This window comes from Neopsephotus bourkii, unplaced genomic scaffold, assembly GCF_033783945.1.
Source record: "Neopsephotus bourkii isolate Nb327-2 ecotype Australia unplaced genomic scaffold, CSIRO-AGI_Nbou_v1 NB_196, whole genome shotgun sequence".
Taxonomy (NCBI): domain Eukaryota; kingdom Metazoa; phylum Chordata; class Aves; order Psittaciformes; family Psittacidae; genus Neopsephotus; species Neopsephotus bourkii.
The window spans coordinates 7,526,616-7,543,696 of NW_026900709.1; the positions used below are offsets into that span (position 1 = coordinate 7,526,616).

Genomic DNA, 17,081 nt, shown 5'->3' on the forward strand with positions numbered 1-17,081 from the left:
TTGAGCTGATCAGCTCCTTCACAGAAGGAAAAGCCGTGATTATGGGCTAGTGTTTGGGAAGGCGGTGTCTCCATCAGACAGGATGAAGACCCAGCCAGTGTTCTGTTGATAAATGTACTGTGCTTGAAAGAGGTCCTTTTTCACTGGCTACTTGTTTTCATCAGTCCCTTGAGTAAAAAAACATGACTTCCTGGAAGCAAAGGTACCTTTTGTTCTGGCAGTATTCCTTAAGAGTTGCTTGTTTTAGTTGCAGAAGTTACTGCCTGGATAAGGTTTTATAAAACAACTTGGTGGATGCCAGGTATTTTTTGGAAGCTACTTGTCCTCAGTCCTTACAGATGGGGACTGTGTGAGCTATTGCAACTCCTCAAGTCCTAAATCCTTTAATTTAGTTTACCTTCTTTACGGTCCAGGAACCCACACATTTCTCCATGGCAATCTCTTTAATTCCTGTTTTGTGATCACTGTATAGCTAAGCAGGAGCTTCTGCCATGCATCTCCTCTGAGCTTCCCCTTGCTGTGCAGGTAAGATACTGTGAAGTCTGGTTACTGACAACCGGATGATGCAGAAGGGAAAGTCCTGGCTGGGCTTCTAAAGCACAGGTCTTAAAAGGAGCCAGGGCAGGCATCAAGTAGATTTCCATGGAGCTACGGTTGTGACTGAACAGCAGAGGAACAGCTAGGAAAAGGAACAGAAATGAAAGCAGTGGTCTGGCTTTCAAGGATGTAATAGCTAGTAAGAGCTAAGTAGATGTATCTGTTTCATGAAAGCAGAAGCACTAGGCTATGATTCCATCTCTGACCCTCATGAGACTCTCTGGTCCTTTTGTCTCATGGTCATGGTCCTGCCCAATTGTGTGGTAGCCCCACACAAGCCTGATCAACAGGAGAATCCATAGACAGGAGGCACTTCTGCTGCCACTAAGTCAGCTACTTATTACAATATCTTGTTTCACTCAGGCCCAAAAGTCTTAATGAGCAAATCCTGTCATTCTTTCTGTCTTACAAACAGAAAATTATTTGATTGAATAGACTAGCACAAGTTCTTTACATTTGTGGAGGAAACTAGCCAGAAAAATGTCTGAGAATCCCAGTTTTGAGCTTCCTCCCTCAAAATTTGGCCTGAAAAGTCTGTGTAGAGTTCTCATACTCCATAGTTTCTGTTCAGCTGAACTGCCGCATTTGAAAGGTAGTATGCTCCCTCCTGCTCTCATCAGCTGGTAGTAACATAATTTCTGCTTTTCTCAGTGTTTCAAATATCTTTTTGAAAGAACCCGAGGGCAGCAAATGTTGTGTCCTTCACAACAGTAGGAAAAGGAATATGCCCTTGCAAGTCTTTGCACAATCCAGACATTAAATCCCAGCCTCAATTCTGAGAGATGGCAACAAACTATTTAAGTTGCAGTGAAACTTGCTCCTGCAATTCACTGGGACAGGGGATGAAATATCATTGGTGATGGATTTGCCAACAGTGTACTAAAAACTAGGAGGACTGATACAGGATTTAGTATTTGGAAGATGTTCAGTATTTCAAAGTTGTTAATGTTTTGCAGCTTTTAAAAATGATTATGCCTGATATGTGCAGCAGCTAAATCTTTCTTGTTGATAATCAGAGCTGATTTATCTCTCTTTAAAAATTGATCTTATGACATACAAGATCTTATGACTCCCAGGAGGAATTAAATAGCTTAAGCATACTCATTTAGATGAAATTCACCCCCTGACCTCTTTTTCATATCTCCAGTTCATACCTGTCCAATTCATTTTGCCAGAAAAGCTGTTTAATCTTTCCTGTTCCTCCCTCTTCTCCAGTGAACCCCCACACACTGAACTGAACTCATAATCATAGCACAAACATAAAAAACCTCAACATTTTATCTCTCAAAGAAATGGGAAATTTTTAATACAGGGTAGACTATTATAGCAATGATGGACTGGACCACTCAAGGGACGTGGGTATATGGAATGTCTCATTGCAGTTAAAGTCAGACCAAAGGCAAAGACTTAGATCCAGCTCCCCAATAAACTTTGAATGGACAAAGTCCCTACCAATTGGGTTAGTAGGGACTGCTAAATCATTTCAGTGACCTGTATTTTTTCCACTTTTATTATTTCTGTGTTGCATGGATGTGTTGTTGCATGGATGCTGTGTTGCATGAAACTTATAGATTCACAAGCGTAAGTCACTTTCCACAGTTTAAAACATTTTGTGAATAGCAGTGTACAGTATCTTCAGTACAGATCCACGTTTCAATTAGTTTGTTTGATTTACTTTAGTTCAAGAGCCTTTTTTTCCCAGCCTTAAATAAACTTTGTAGAACTCTGTAAGAAGTATGACAGAATTTAAAACTACTTGAACTCCGAAGTTAAAGAAATACCTGTGCTAAGGGAAAACAGTCCACAGCGTTTCATAGTGTCATTTCATTCCCGAGTGCTATATATTGGCTAGGAAACTGCAATCTTAAATCCAATCATTAAACTCCACAAGCATTCCGATTTTTCAGCCTGGAAAGAAAATTTTGTAAAATACATACTGAGGTTTGGATTTCAATCCATCTCAAGCTATGCAGGTGTTAAAATGATGTTATTCTTGTCATTTATCCTTCCTTAAATTTTTGAGTAGCTGTAGTTGTCATCCTTAACATCTTTCACCTGTTCACATTAGATCATTGTACCTGTTCAGCAAGATTTAACTTTCCTCAAGTTGCACATTTTTATTTCAAGTCTTAACCTTCAAGAAGATTATGAGTTGTTCTTTGCTATACATACCTATTTGGTTTACTGACTTACTGACTTCATACACTCCATGCTGGCATGAACTGGGAAGATCTAAAGAGCATTCCTGAGTGTAAATAGATGGGGGGTGACTTATAGCAGTGATAAATCTGAAAGGATGAAAGCATTTACTGATCCTGAATCTTATGTTTCATGTTGTAAGACAGAAACTGGGTTTACAAGAATACTGTTATTAGGGGTTCAGCTCCTGGAAAAGCCCAAGCCAAAATACTTTTTCAGCCATGTTCCCCACAAAGCAATAGAAGACAAAGATGGAGAGGGACAGATTGTACAACCCTCCTCACAGACTGTCCTATAATTGTAAACTTCATATTACAGTCCTAAACTGTGGCATATCACTCCCCACACTAAGCCATTACCTGGCAAACAGAGAAGCACAGGTTGAGATTGTGCCTTAGTAGTTTATTTTACCCTCAAACCTCTGATTTCCTGGAGGTTATTTGGACATTACTCATACTTCTGCTTGTCTTGAAAGTGGATTTTGTAGAAGAGTTGGCTGAAATACTCTTATTTGATTATTTTCCTGCTAAAATAGTCTTTTCCCCAGTCTGGAAGTTTCCAGAGAGAGCTTTTAAATTTTGAAATGCTGTCCTGTTAGAATATCAGGCTTTTTTTTTATTCTTATTGACTCCTTTTTTTGTTTTCTTTTATTTTAATGCTTTCTTGTCACACAGTCTGTACCCTCAGCTCATGTGACTTTTTTCACAGGTTTTTTGGTTTTTTCTCATTCTGCCATCCTTTATCCTCTTTTGATTTTGAAGTATTGAAGAATGGCAGAAAGAAACTGAAAAATGTCCCGAAATAATTATGAACATTGTCTGTTTCTGGCATAGGGGATTAAAAAAAAATAAATAAAGGGATAGGACAAGACAGAAAAAGACTTCATCTTGAAAATAAAATGAAACAAACAGATCCAAATAGTGTTATTGCTTCAGTGCATTGAAAAAGATAAACATTTTTGGTTTTAACTTTTTCAGTGTTTTTTTGTTGTGGGTTTGTTTGATTTCTTTTTTTTTCCTTAGTCTTTTTCCTATTTCCCATTAAGATGTTATTTAGGGATAAATCGCCCAGTACGCTCTCCCCATTGCACTGTGGATTTTATAGAGCTTATTTCTTTAACACAACATGCATGCATGAACTTTCTTATGGACAAATGTGGCATAAGAAAAAAACAGTTTATTAAAAATAAAAATCTCTTTTTCCAAAAATAAAGCAGTGACAGAACCTGAGATTTCAAAAAGCTTTGTTACAATGAGTATAAATCATTTACGTCTCCAGAGCAGAATGTATTTTGAACTGCCTTGTTCAGACTTTCATCATTTGTCCCTTATCCAGCAGCATCTCAAGGCAAACCTCAAGTTTTTCTCTCTTTCAGAAGCTCTTTATTCCATGACAATCCTTCTCAGTCTGGTGAACGGTTCCAGGGCATAGGACTCTCCGCTGTTACACAGGATCTTGCAACCAGCATTTCTCTTGGGCAGTAGAAGTTAGCTAGTTATTTTCACCAATAATTTTCAAAGGCAATGCTTCCAGCAATAGTTTTTAAATGGTGAAATCAGTGTATTTGTGGATGTACAGAGGAGAGTTTGGTTTGCTGGGAAGTTCAAGTAATTTGGCAATGGTTATGTGGCAGAAGGACAGGAGAGAATGTAATGATGTGCCCCTCTACATCTCTGCCTAGGAGCTGGTTCTCTAAGCAGGGTACTGGCTGTGAAATTTGCAGTCGCCACTTCACTTGACGCTTTAGTCATTTCCCTTTTGCTTAAAGTCATAGTTAACAGTCTGCACTCTGCCTCTACAATATTTCTAGGAATTTAGGTGTCTGTAGAGGAAAACCCTGTTCCAGACATACCAGCTTACATTCTCTTCGTTGTCAGTCCCTGTTTGCCCTATCAAATTTGAAATCAGCCTTCTGTTTGCCAGACAAGCAGGCTATGTATCTTTCACAATAGCGTCCTCTGAATGATACTTGTTTTCATAATGAATTGCAGAGATACTCACAATCAGTGCACTGATCTGCTTCCAGCAGCCCAACGGTATTTGGCAACAGGCAAGCTGGATTCCCAGCTGGTCATTTATGGCCGGAGTTTTGACACATTTCACAAGGAGCATGAAGGATTGATCCTTTCATTCATACTGAAGGCTCTGAGCAATTTGAGGCAGGTCAAGCAACTCCTGAACCCACCAGAGAAATGGTAAAGGCTTTATGTCAAACCACAAGAGGGAGATAATTGCAGTGCAGAGTCCATGAATACACTGGTCTTATGGACTGTGTTATATTTGTGCTGCAAGACACATCAAGAGGAAAGGCTGTGCCTCCCAGTTTAGGGACTGATCTTGGAGGCTTGAACTGATTTAAAGAACAATTGCAGCCTTGCAATATATTCCTCTTGTAATACATTCCTCTGTTATTAACAGGAATTCAGAATTTAATTAAATACAAGGAGTCCCAAGGTGTGCATGCCAAAGACATATTGATAGCATGAATTTGAAAACTACAGCTGCGCACACCTGAGGTACCATGTCACAGTGAAGTCTCTGCTGTGCTCTCTCAGGTTTTGTTCCCCTGCTGTCCCATAGCTTGGTGGAGGGGAGTATGTGTGCATTCCACACTCTCCCAGTGTGGTGAACTGATACTACCAGACTAAGCTAGCCCTAACAAAAGAGTATGTGCAATACATGAACAGTGATTCACGGCTGTGCCACAAGGATTGGCATTGGAGGTAGGGTTTTTATTTTGTCCCTGGTGGAAAATTTATCATAAATGAGACTGTGGAAAATAAAAGTTCCCTCTGTAGCGGTACTACACAAATCTATTTTCAAGCAAACTCACTACATGTTCTTCAACTAAAAAGCTGGCATTTTTAACACATTGTTAGCACTCCATGTACAAGTCAGTGGATCAGGCAATGAGCCAGTTTTGCTCTAAGCACACAAGCCTCGACCAAACACAGCTCAGAACAGTACTAAAGTGGGTGTCCCATGGCTGAATCAAGAACCATCATGAGATCTCAGGGAGGCTGGGAAAGGTGAGGAAATGCTGATTTCCCTTTGTCCAGGTTCAAGTAGATGGAAACCTGATGCCAGAATCTCCATCCCACAAGCAACTTATACCTGGAATAGGAATGGAGAATTAGTTACATGCAACACCCAAACTTCTGAATCAGTCCAGATTCTGATTTTGTGCTGTATTCAAGGCTTAAGCTTCAAGCTAGGAAGTTCCTCATTCTCTACAGATTATTGCCCTTAGCCAGGAAACACAGTAAATCTAGTAAATCACTTCCCCAGAGACATGTTGGGTACCACACATCATCTGAAGAGTCTGAATGAGACAGTTTCACATCTTTTCCTCATGCATAAGTTCATTACTGTGCACTGATGCAAAGCAGTTTCCTTTCTAGGAACCAGCCCACCATTCTGATTCAAAAGATTTCCAGAGATCTTGCTTTCCATTTCTGCTGCCTGCTACATGGCAGCATGAGCTCCATTATCAAGCCATTGCAACAATCCCATCCGCTCACCCACCCACCTAGAACCATGGAGAGACACAGCAAACAGTCCTTTCCCTCCCAGAGAAAGCTGTGCAACAGATAGAAGCAGAGCTACAGCTAGGCTTAATACAACCTTAGATTCTTGGGTTTTTAGCTGCATTCACTGCTGCCATGGGCATGTATTCACTGTTGTACTCATGGGACTTGGATTCACACTGCTGATTCTGCCAACAGGGAGAAAATGTCATGAATATAATTTGTGGTCATTGTGGTCACTGACCTCTGCCACATCTGCCTTTGTTGTTTAAGTAGGGCAGTTACTCCCACTGTTTTCAGTGGGAATATTTAAGTCAGAAGAGACAGGCATTCACATAGAAAACTTAGAATAAAACAAACCGAAAATGAAAAACACACATTGTCCAAAAGAATAATGAATGTCCATGGTTTCTTTCCTGAGCCAACTGCTTCTTTGTTTAAGTGCTTTTGCTCCAGAACAGTGCTGGAATTGCTCCACTGCTGATTTGTTTCCCCTTCTTGAAGAAAACAATCAGGTGAATTGCTTACCAAGGTAATTTTGCTGACCTGTGCAGCATTTCCCCTCTTTCCTTTGATTCCCAGCCTTTAAATTAATAAGCAATTCTGCCTCAGAAAAATTGAATCTGAGCTGCTGAATGACTGAATTCCAGGGGTAAATTAACAACTTGGCCTCTTTGTCAAAAACCACATCATGTGCTGAGTGAGTATGTGCCTGTCCCGTGTTCTAAATCTCATTAAACCAAGTTCCCCATCCATGACCTTTGGAAGGAGGGTCCTGCAGAATCTCATAGAATTGCTTACCTTGTTCCAAAGGTAGCAGGCTATGACACAGCAGACACAAGAAATCATGGCAAACATGATCAGGCCAGTAATTATCCATGGTGTGAGTCCCATTGAAATGCAATCCTCCTTGTCTGAAGTTGGGGAGGCAAAAAAGTCATTACTGATAATTTGTATTCCCTTCTTCTTCCCCACCACCACCACCCAAGTTAATTTCCAAATTCTTTCCTCTCTTCTCTTCATATTAACAGAATAGCAAAAGTGAGCTCTAGAGAAGGATTTTCCTGAGGTGAAAAGCCACCTTGGAAAAGTGTATTCCACAGGAAGCAGGACATTGCAGTTTCCCAGGAAGGGTGAAACTGTTGGTACACAGGGCTGAAAGTGTAGACTGAAAATAAACCAAACCAGGTCTGAGAGCCCGATGGTATTTCAGATCTGAGCAAAGCTTACATGCAGTGAATACTACAGGTGATTTAAAGGGCAGCATGGATGAAAGAAAGGCAGTCATGTTTGGATAGGAAGGCAGGCTGAAGACACAAGATTGCCTTTGCCCAGATCACGGAGAAAATATGATAGGGCATGAAATATCTGGCAATAGCTATGAACATCTGGCTATCCATAAAAACGGAAATGTATAGCTTTGGGAAACACTGCAGGCAAAAAGGGATACCACATCTTAATTCTGAGAGCTGGTTTAAGTTTACAGAAGGCTGAGAGATAGTTTTACCCAACCACATAACTGTAGCCTTAGCTTCTATCTTTGTTTAGTCCTTGTGTTAAGAGGTAGGAAAAGATAGCAAGAGAAGGACAACAGGCAGTTAGCATGTTGGAACTGGACTATACAGAGAACCAAGAAGAGGTATGAGCAAAACTGTTATTAACTGTCTTCACTTAATATAGCAAAGAGTCACTGAGTGAAAGGCAATTAAAAATTAAAGCCTATTCAGTGAGTCTTCTGAAGTTAGTCCAAGCCCTCCTCAGTAAAAGGCAAAAAATCCTCAGCAGCTGTCAATCTTTTCTGGTCTAAAAAGACTATAAACTTGAAGGCCTGCTTCAGAGAGGTGAATATAATCTTCACATCAGTGTGGCATCAGAGTTCCACATACCACTACTAGCACAGATATTTACAGCTGTTTTGTGTTTTAGTTGTTGGGGTTTTTCTTATCCTAGGCACATAAAGAGAGCTCCCAGAATGGCTTTTTTTTTTTTCTCTGGCTAGAAATAACCTTAGCATTTACACTCAGCAGCCTGTAAAAAGAACAATGGGAAATTTGTGCTGCAGGCAAAGGTGGGACCGCAATACTCTAGAAGATGTTTCGCTAGCTTGCACACCACCAACAGTATACAGAGCTTAGCATGGCCTACAAAGCCTGCGCAAGAAGATGAATAACTATGGAGAGGTCCCACTGAGCAATCTGCTAAGTCAGCTCCACTGTGACCAGCTCCCTGCTAAGTAGTTTTAAGCTGTCTTAGAAATATCTGTGCAAAATCTAGTCACGTTTTTCACTGCAGCATAGCTATGTCCAATGTCTGCTTATCAGTAGCCTGAAGTGAGGGGAGAAGTAAACTTACCTTGGATGTACAAATATGTTTCCTTCAGCCGGCACTCTATATAAGGAGGGGGTAAGAACTTCTCCAGGCAGTAGGTATACATGTCCATATGTTTTCTTTCCAGATTTTTAAGGATGAAAGTGGTGCTGCTTTTTGAATGCATTGTCTGACAGTAGGTGACATTACTCTTGGGGATAACATTCCCCTCACTCAAATGGAGTGCACAGATCTCCTTCTTTTCATGCCCTTTGAAGAGGGTCATGCTGAACTCACTCACATTTTGGGGGTTGGGGAATATAAACTTGAAGTTTCCATTTTCAAATTCCACCGTCGTTTGGGAGTCGGAGACATGAGACTGATCTGAAGACATGAAAACTATAAGTATAGTCACTCACATAGCAATGAAAAGAATCCCTAAAAATGTTAAGATACTCATTTAAACAAAGCAAGTGAACCATGTGATTGAAACTTTAGGCATGTTGGTACTCAGAATAGTCTGGCTGTGGAAAACAGCCTGTACAATGAGATACCAGTGCACCATTCTGATCATGTCAGGCATTACTGAGAAAATAAATAAGACCTGGCCTATTGTCGACTATAAGGCTGGAGAGTCACTGTTAGCATTGGATCAGTGAGTTACTTGAGAATGTTCAAAGATTGCCTTGGACAAAACACTATATGAACATATAATCCCTGCCTCAGATGGATTGTCCTAAAACTAGGTGGGACAAAAATTATCATCTCTGGTTTATGATTAATATTTTGCACCCTAATGATCATAGAACCACAGAATCATTTGGGTTGACCTAAAAGACCTTTAAGATCATTGACTCCAACCATTAATCTAGCACTGCCATGTCCTCCACTGAACTAAAAGCCACATCTACACATCTTTTAAATACCTCCAGGGATGGTGACTCAACCACCCTTCCCCAAGCCTATATAGTGTTGCATTGGCTATTGTGATTCAAGTGGCACTCAGCCTCTTTGAATTCACAGCTTATTGTGATCTGGCATTCAGCCTCTTTGAACCTCATACAGTTGGGCTCAGCCCATTGATCCAGCCTGTCCAGATCCCTCTGTAGAGCCTCAAGCACGTCAACACCCCACCCAAGTTTGTGTCATTTTCAAACTTCCTGAGGGTGCACTCGATCCACTCGTCCAGATCATTTATAAACATAACAAAACTGGCTTCAGTATTGAGCCCTGGGGAACACCACTTGTGGTCAGCTGCCAACTTGGTTTAACATCATTCACCACAACTCTTTGGGCTTGGCTATCCAACCAGTTTGACGATGTAGCTGAAAACGTGAAATGGGATGTAAACCCCAGACTGTTACAGAAGTGCATTAACCACAAGACGGATCTTTCTTTTCTAGAGTAGTGGTCCGAGGCTTGATGTGAAGTTTAAACCTAATTATTTAGATGGCCATAGCACCTTTATTATTAACATAATGGGAGGAGTCGAGGACAAATATCTCTGTGTGCATATATCCACATGCAATCAAAAAATCAAGTTTGACCTTCCCTAAAACTGTCTAAAACCTTTGAGACATTGTGCAACTCTTATTTGGCATATTTATTGGAGAAGATAAAGAAAACAAACTGACCAACCACCTCCTGCTACCTCACAGTCTGACTTTGTAAATCAGCAACCAATAGCATGAGAAACTCCCTCAGACAAAAATATGTTGAAGTGTGCTGTAAAAGAATTACTACTTTTTCATTTGAGGTCAGTATTTTCTGATCTAGAAAGGCATTTTAAACCATTAAACAAATTATGCACGTGTCTTACCTATATTTTTGCACGGTCTTGATGAGCAGCTATCTGATCCTGAAAAATACAGAATAGTTTCCTGTTTAAAATTCAAGAAGAGAGATGCAGGAACAGAAACTGAGCCATTCAATGTTAACATGCTAAAGTTATTTTCCACTTTGTTTCGTTAGCCTATCTCATCCTGTCTGCGCTACATTATAAAATCTTATGATGTGATAAAAGGGAAAAATAGGAAATAGGAAGAACAAAATAGAAAGACAATGCAATAGGTAAGAATTGATATTGATTATACATATAGAGAAAGTGATGGACTTAATTCATAAATAGAATCCGAGATCAAACTAAAATTTCCCCCAAAGGAAATCTGCCCCCAGACAAAAAAAAGCATTTTTTTTCACTTCTTATGAATCCAGAGTCTGCACTGAGCCAGAATTATACTTTGCTTCCAAACTAAAGTGCTCACGTTGGTCTATGTTCTTTCTGTTTCCCCCGCTGCTCAACACTGTACCAAAGCATTTTATGGTACATCCAGAATGCGTATCTTGAAGATGCTCCAGTGCATGCAGCAAGAAAATATTCAGGCAATGCATACAGTTGTGTTCCTTTTTCAGTAGCAGTTTTTCCCCTTCGCGATTATCAAACTGCTTTCAGTCTATTGTGCATAAGCAGCCTCCGTTACAGAAGACAAGTGGTGCACGACCCACTATACTGAAAGTGGAATTTTCTGGCTGGATTGGTGGCATGTACTGCTTTGAAATGGTTTGTTGTCAGTACTGGCAGCATAACACAGCCCAACAGGGTTTTATTAGGAAATTTTATTTTTGTGGTACCCTAAAATTCAAGGTACAGATCAGTACACAAGTAGGCAAAACCCTGTTATCTGCTTTTCTGTTTTCTGGTAACCTGAGTAAGTTCTTCAGAAACTGCTGAGATTGAAATATACCCTACATAAGGATTTTATGATGTTAAGAAAATACAGGGCCAATATTTAAAGATTTTGATGCACCATCCTATTCCTGTTGATACTGCTGTGTCAGTAGTCTAGATCCACACAAAGTCCCCAACTGTGTCAGGTATTGCACAGGATTACACAGTATAAATAATTCTTTTTCCAAGGTACCTGTTATGTTTGACATCCAGCCTACATATGCACAGGAACAGCTTATTCTCATTTGGGTACTTTTGTATGCTCTCACATCTTTCTGGACAGAGCCAATCTTTTAGTGCCCATCCTTTTTCCTTTGAATTCTTGCTCCCCAATTACTACCACTGGCAAAGGCATTGCAATGAATGATACTTGTTTAAAATATTTTTAGTGTGACACACAAGCTAATGGACTTCTGGAAGATGCTTTGTGATGCTCAGTTGGAAAGCAGTAGCAACTGTTACCTCTTTTTGATTGATTTACTCTCTCCTAGTTATCATATTCCTCATTTACTGAGCATGGTCAGCACCCTTATCTAATTCAGAGACAATTATTTAAGTGTGTGATAACAGAAAAGGTATTTGGCATCTTGTACCACTGGTGTGAAGATAAGACAGATAGAACACACATCTCGCCAACCCACAGTGAAATAGAGCTCTAGATACATTGAAGGCACAGACACAGAAAGTGTGAGCCCTCATAATGGCATATAGTGTGAAAAGCTGAAAGCAAAGGTCTAATAAACAGTTCTTGATGACTTGTATGTTGCATGGTGAGAGAAAACAGCTGCTATGAGATCAACATTTGAAGTAAAGGTCTTTTGAAATGCTCTGTAGTTTAATGGCATGTAGTTTGGTAATGTATACCTTTTAAATTATGCCCAGCAAAAGACACATTATTTAGGGAAGAAAAAAAAATAGTGTATTGTTACAGCAGAAGCTAGGGAGCATGGTGAATGTGCAAGCCAACCTGATACTCTTGAGAAGCATCCACCTGTAGCTGAGACCTCTACATTTGTCACTGGTTGTCTGAGAGGCAGATGGGGCTCTGTTAGGACAGCTACAGAGCCAAGTGGTGCTATATTCACCCAGCACCCCAGAGGAGTGCAGGGCTACCTTGCTCTGTGTGAAGTGACGGCTTTGAATTTAATTTCTCTGTCTCTAAGAATAGCTAAATTTTGCTGTTAGCTAATGAAATTGCCCTTTCATAGCAGGTGGTTTAAAATGTTTGTCAGATATCATGGTTTTAATCCTTGTTTTTAATGGAAAAGGGCAGAGAGAGGTCATTAAGCATGTAGTTCATATGACCTTGTGGCAAGCTGAAAGATCGTTGTGTATTCTCTCAGGCCAAGAAGCCTTAACTGCCTGTTTTCAAGAAAGACTCAGCAATGTGTTTCTCTGAATGAGCATTTTGGCAAATGTGATGCAATTAGTATTCCTCTGAAGCAAGTAAGTGTGCTTAGCATAGTATAAAGGGACCACATTTTACAATGAGATCAACGATGCCTGAGATTAAAACACAAAACTATCTACATGGATGACCACAATGGGTGAGATCTGTTATGAATTTCCAACTCACTAGTTGTACTGTATCAGCTCCTAATGTGAATGCTCTCACTGCATACTAAAAAGTGGCTTACTCCCCTTTCCCTGTGCCTGATTGCTGTTCTCTTATGCCCATTTGTGAGGGTTCAATCCTAGAGTGGTCATACGGGCCTGTAACACTCCGTAGTTAATGACCAGACACATTTGGAATGTCATCTGCTAAGTTACAGTCAGTATAAATGTATATTTAGTGGGATGGGAGATAAGAAACTGGAGTTTAAGCTTCCAGCAATATTGAGAGATTTGATCACTAAACCTTCCTAATACCACCTCAAAAAACCAGGTGGATAAAAGACTACATCATAGTATTGTTGAAAATGAGCAGACGAATCTCACTGAGTCAGTAATAAAACTGCTTAGATTTGGCAGCAAGGTTCCTTTTTGGTATTTTTCATAAAGGAGCTAATTCAAAACTGCATATGAAGGTTTTGAGACAAGAATAAGCAAATCTTTTATTCATTTCATAGCAGTGTCACACTGTGGAGTTGCATACAGTTGTTCCTGGTTCACCTCATGTGAAGCAGTGTCAAGACAAATGTTGTTGTTCAGATGTGAATCCAAGAGATGAGCATTTGTATGAAAGTAACATCTTGCTATGTCAAACTATGAAAGAGTGTGTGTGTGTACATTTTATATATGTGTGTATTTACAGTCATGTACATTTCTGTCTTGATTTCATTTTTACTGCAGTTGGAAAGCACTTTGGCAGAGGTTTGGGCATTTCTATGGTAATGTGAGTGGAAGGCAGGTTATTTTTGTTTTATTGGGATTGTGATTTTGAGCTTTCTGGTTGCTCTTCGGCAGAGCCAGTGCAATTTTAAACATCCATTACGCATTTTGGTTCTAACAGAAGTTTAAAACCCACTTTTGCTTAATTTTAAACCTTGGCTGTAGGGTAGGGGAATAGAATATTCCTGCTTGGTTTTCTTGCTGTTTGTTTCACCTGCCCCAGCTCTCAGAAAACTAATTAGCTGATGACAAAAAAAAGGGATCATTTCACTTGGGTGTGTTTGCCTCTGAAGGTGAGCAAGCAGAGTGCAGACCCTGCCTTTAAACCAAACACATTTCTTTTGTTAAAACCAAATGCGTAATGAAACCACACAGTTTTTAAAGTTGCTATAGCTTCGACCTTTCAAGGCACTCTGAAAGATGACAGTGTCTATTCAGTGTCATTAGTCATATGCTTGAAACTAACATGTTCCTAGCTTTTAAGAATCAAGGAATAAGAGAGGAAAGCCGTGCTTCTGGGCAAAGCAAGTAATGGACAGAATTACTCTAGGAAGACATTTATAATCTGAATGATTTCTATGGTATAACATATATTGTGAAATAAAGAAACTCATAAAATACATCACTGACACAGCAACCATTGTTGATAATATTTCAGACACCCTTCTGAGAAATGACCATGATTTCCTCCTATATTGGCAACAGGACATCTGTGGGTAACAGTAATAATGCTTTGCAAATGTTGGCATGCAAAAGCTCATGTGCAATGTTTCATAGCAAGGGCCTCAAGTGCTATAGAATCCTACAGCTCTGTACTCCCAAACCCCATTGCCTGTGTTTCTCTGCAGGCACCAGAGAGGCTCCATGTTCTTACAACACTTTCTTTATCACAACTAGGTTATAAACTCATAATACACATATACACACATACATCACCTTCTATAACTTATTTACATTGATAAAAACCCTATCCATAAGTCACAAGTAGGGCTTATAATCACTTAGTCAAAAAAAAAAAAAAAACACAAAAAAACCCCACAACCCAACCAATCAATCAAACCAACAAAATCTCAGAAATTACTCTCCTTTTGCTCCCAGAAATTCGCCACAGTGCTTGAGAGCTCTCTGAAGTGCTGGCTTGTTCTCTAAATGACAGTATCATGCTAATGTGTCTTACATGGAGCTGATCTTTTACAGTCCTTTTCTTTTTAGCAAGAATGATCATAATTAGTACTGATAATATTAGTATAATATTGATAATATTAGTATAAATACTGGAATAATAATAATAGTAATAATAATTATAATATTAGTATAATAATGATAATATTAGTATAAATACTGGAAGCATTGTGATGTAAAAAAGTTGAGAGATAGATACAAATTTTGTTACAGGCAGGCTCTTTCTCCTGCAATCTCCTCTCCTCAGCCCCCTGACCCAATCCTATCCACCATATATGGAGAAAGGGAAAGAGAAGGGAGAAATGCTGATACCAGATAGCACAACTGATTGCACCCTTAAAATGCAGCCTATTTCTTCCCACTGGGAATGGCCTAGCTAGATAGCTAGATAGCTCCAGCCACATGTAAAAGCATATTGGTTGAGTATACCTGCTAAGTTGACTAGCTGAGAAATATTTAACAAAACTGATACGTTTTTTTGTTCTCAGATCTAAGAATAACTTTTTAAGGAGAAAAGGAGCAGCTCATGTCCCTTTAGAGATAATGATTACCATCCTCCTCCCATGTGATTTGACCCGTTATTTCAATCTCTCTGAAAACTCAGTATACTATTGCTGTATTAGTTAACCTTCAGAAGGGTATCTGCATTGCCTGAAGATCTGGAAACTGGTTTTTATTTAAATGAAAGCTTAAATTCTGTATGAAACCTCAGGAGTACTTAAATTCTACAGGGGGACTTGAAACCCATCCCACATCACTACAATTTCAGAAGCAACCATATTTGATAGCCTTTGGCATGACCTTCAAGAGAACACGTTCAGATGGTGCTTAGTAACAGTGAGCACTAAATCTCAGGTCTTACTTAGCGGATGCGTCATACTAAACCCTTGGGAAGTATACTTACAATAAAAAAGAGACTCTTCTTAATCAGATATTATCTGTATTGCTGTGCCAGCCTGGTAATAGGGTGGCGTTCAGAGAGGCTACAGATAAATGTGAGCTCTGTTATTTTACTTTGTGTAGCTGTGATAAAACACTGACTCTTGTAAAATGCTACATCCATGTTTGTGGCTGGATTAAGATCAGTGCTGTCACCATGTGCCTTCTCAACACAGCATTAGGGATGCTACGCTTCCTTTTAAGTCATCTGAGTGTCAAGCCTGCACCAAAACAAGCTCTTCCACTCTCCCATGCCATACATATGTTTAATAGTAGAAAAATTCCCTACCCAGACAAGAGCAGGTTCAATATCAATAACCTGGCTTCCCTTATTAAGCCATTTACTCTCATGCTGCTATAAGACCTCATGCCCAGCAAGGGAAGCTGGTGGGAGCATTACAGTCTAAACAGCTAGAAGATAACACTGAGCAGATGAGCTAAAGGATATAAACAGTGAAAAAGTGTACTGTTCAGTTTCAAAGCAAACACTCTGTGCTGGCAGGAATTCTCTTCACAGCAACTCTAGTAGCATTAAAGTTGAGAGCAGTCTTTTTGCAGCTGTTTGCCTTAGTTACCTCTGTTCCTCCAACCCTTGCTATTATGCCTCATTTACTGTCTCCCATCATTGGGTGAGTTCTATTCCATAGAGACATCTACTGCAAAGAGAATAATCCAAAAGAGTACTCACCATACAGGGCTTCAAAGTGAAAGCAGAGGACACAGAAATTTAGAGCAACGAACTTCATGCTTGCCTGACACAGAGGCACCAGCCTTCTGTCTACTGTGAAGATGGGAAAGAATTCGCGAGTAGAAAAGGAAGTGGTCTGTGGGCAATGGGGGAAATTATATGATAATCAGAAGGACTTTTTAGTTTAACCCCTGACTACGTTACAGCTATGTCAGCATTAGCTGTCGCCCACACCTGTGGAGTTTGCTGCTTTTTCCTACTTCATGGCTTGCTGTCACAGACAAGAAGATGAAAGATTTTCTGACATTACATTTGATGTTCACTTCTACAAAGACTGTTTCTGGTTAAACCTGTCATGATAGAGGACACAGCCATCTACAGAACACTTCCTGCAGATGGCCCGTAGTCAGCAACATGTGCCTTAAATTAGCTTACAATACATGCATATTTGTAACTGGCAATATGGTTTATCCACACCATTTTCAGCTGGTCTTGCATAACTGATGGTCTTGCGCTATGTGAAAACCATAACTTAGGAGTCTCTTTCATGTCCTGGTCCTGGAATTCATTGAAAGAACTAGTC

At 39.8% G+C, this 17,081-nt stretch overlaps 1 protein-coding gene across 1 annotated transcript; it reads right to left on the reverse strand.

The window, feature by feature from the left end:
* Window positions 1-4,459: 4,459 nt before the first annotated feature.
* On the reverse strand, window positions 4,460-16,571 carry LOC133225804 (inducible T-cell costimulator-like). The gene is made up of 6 exons (XM_061378598.1): window positions 16,499-16,571; window positions 10,450-10,488; window positions 8,676-9,014; window positions 7,125-7,237; window positions 6,421-6,511; window positions 4,460-5,910 (listed from the first exon to the last, which is right to left on the reverse strand). The coding sequence occupies exons 1-5, from the start codon at window positions 16,554-16,556 to the stop codon at window positions 6,422-6,424; spliced, it is 639 nt and encodes a 212-aa protein (XP_061234582.1). The 5' UTR covers window positions 16,557-16,571; the 3' UTR covers window positions 4,460-5,910; window position 6,421.
* Between the last annotated feature and the right edge of the window lie 510 nt (window positions 16,572-17,081).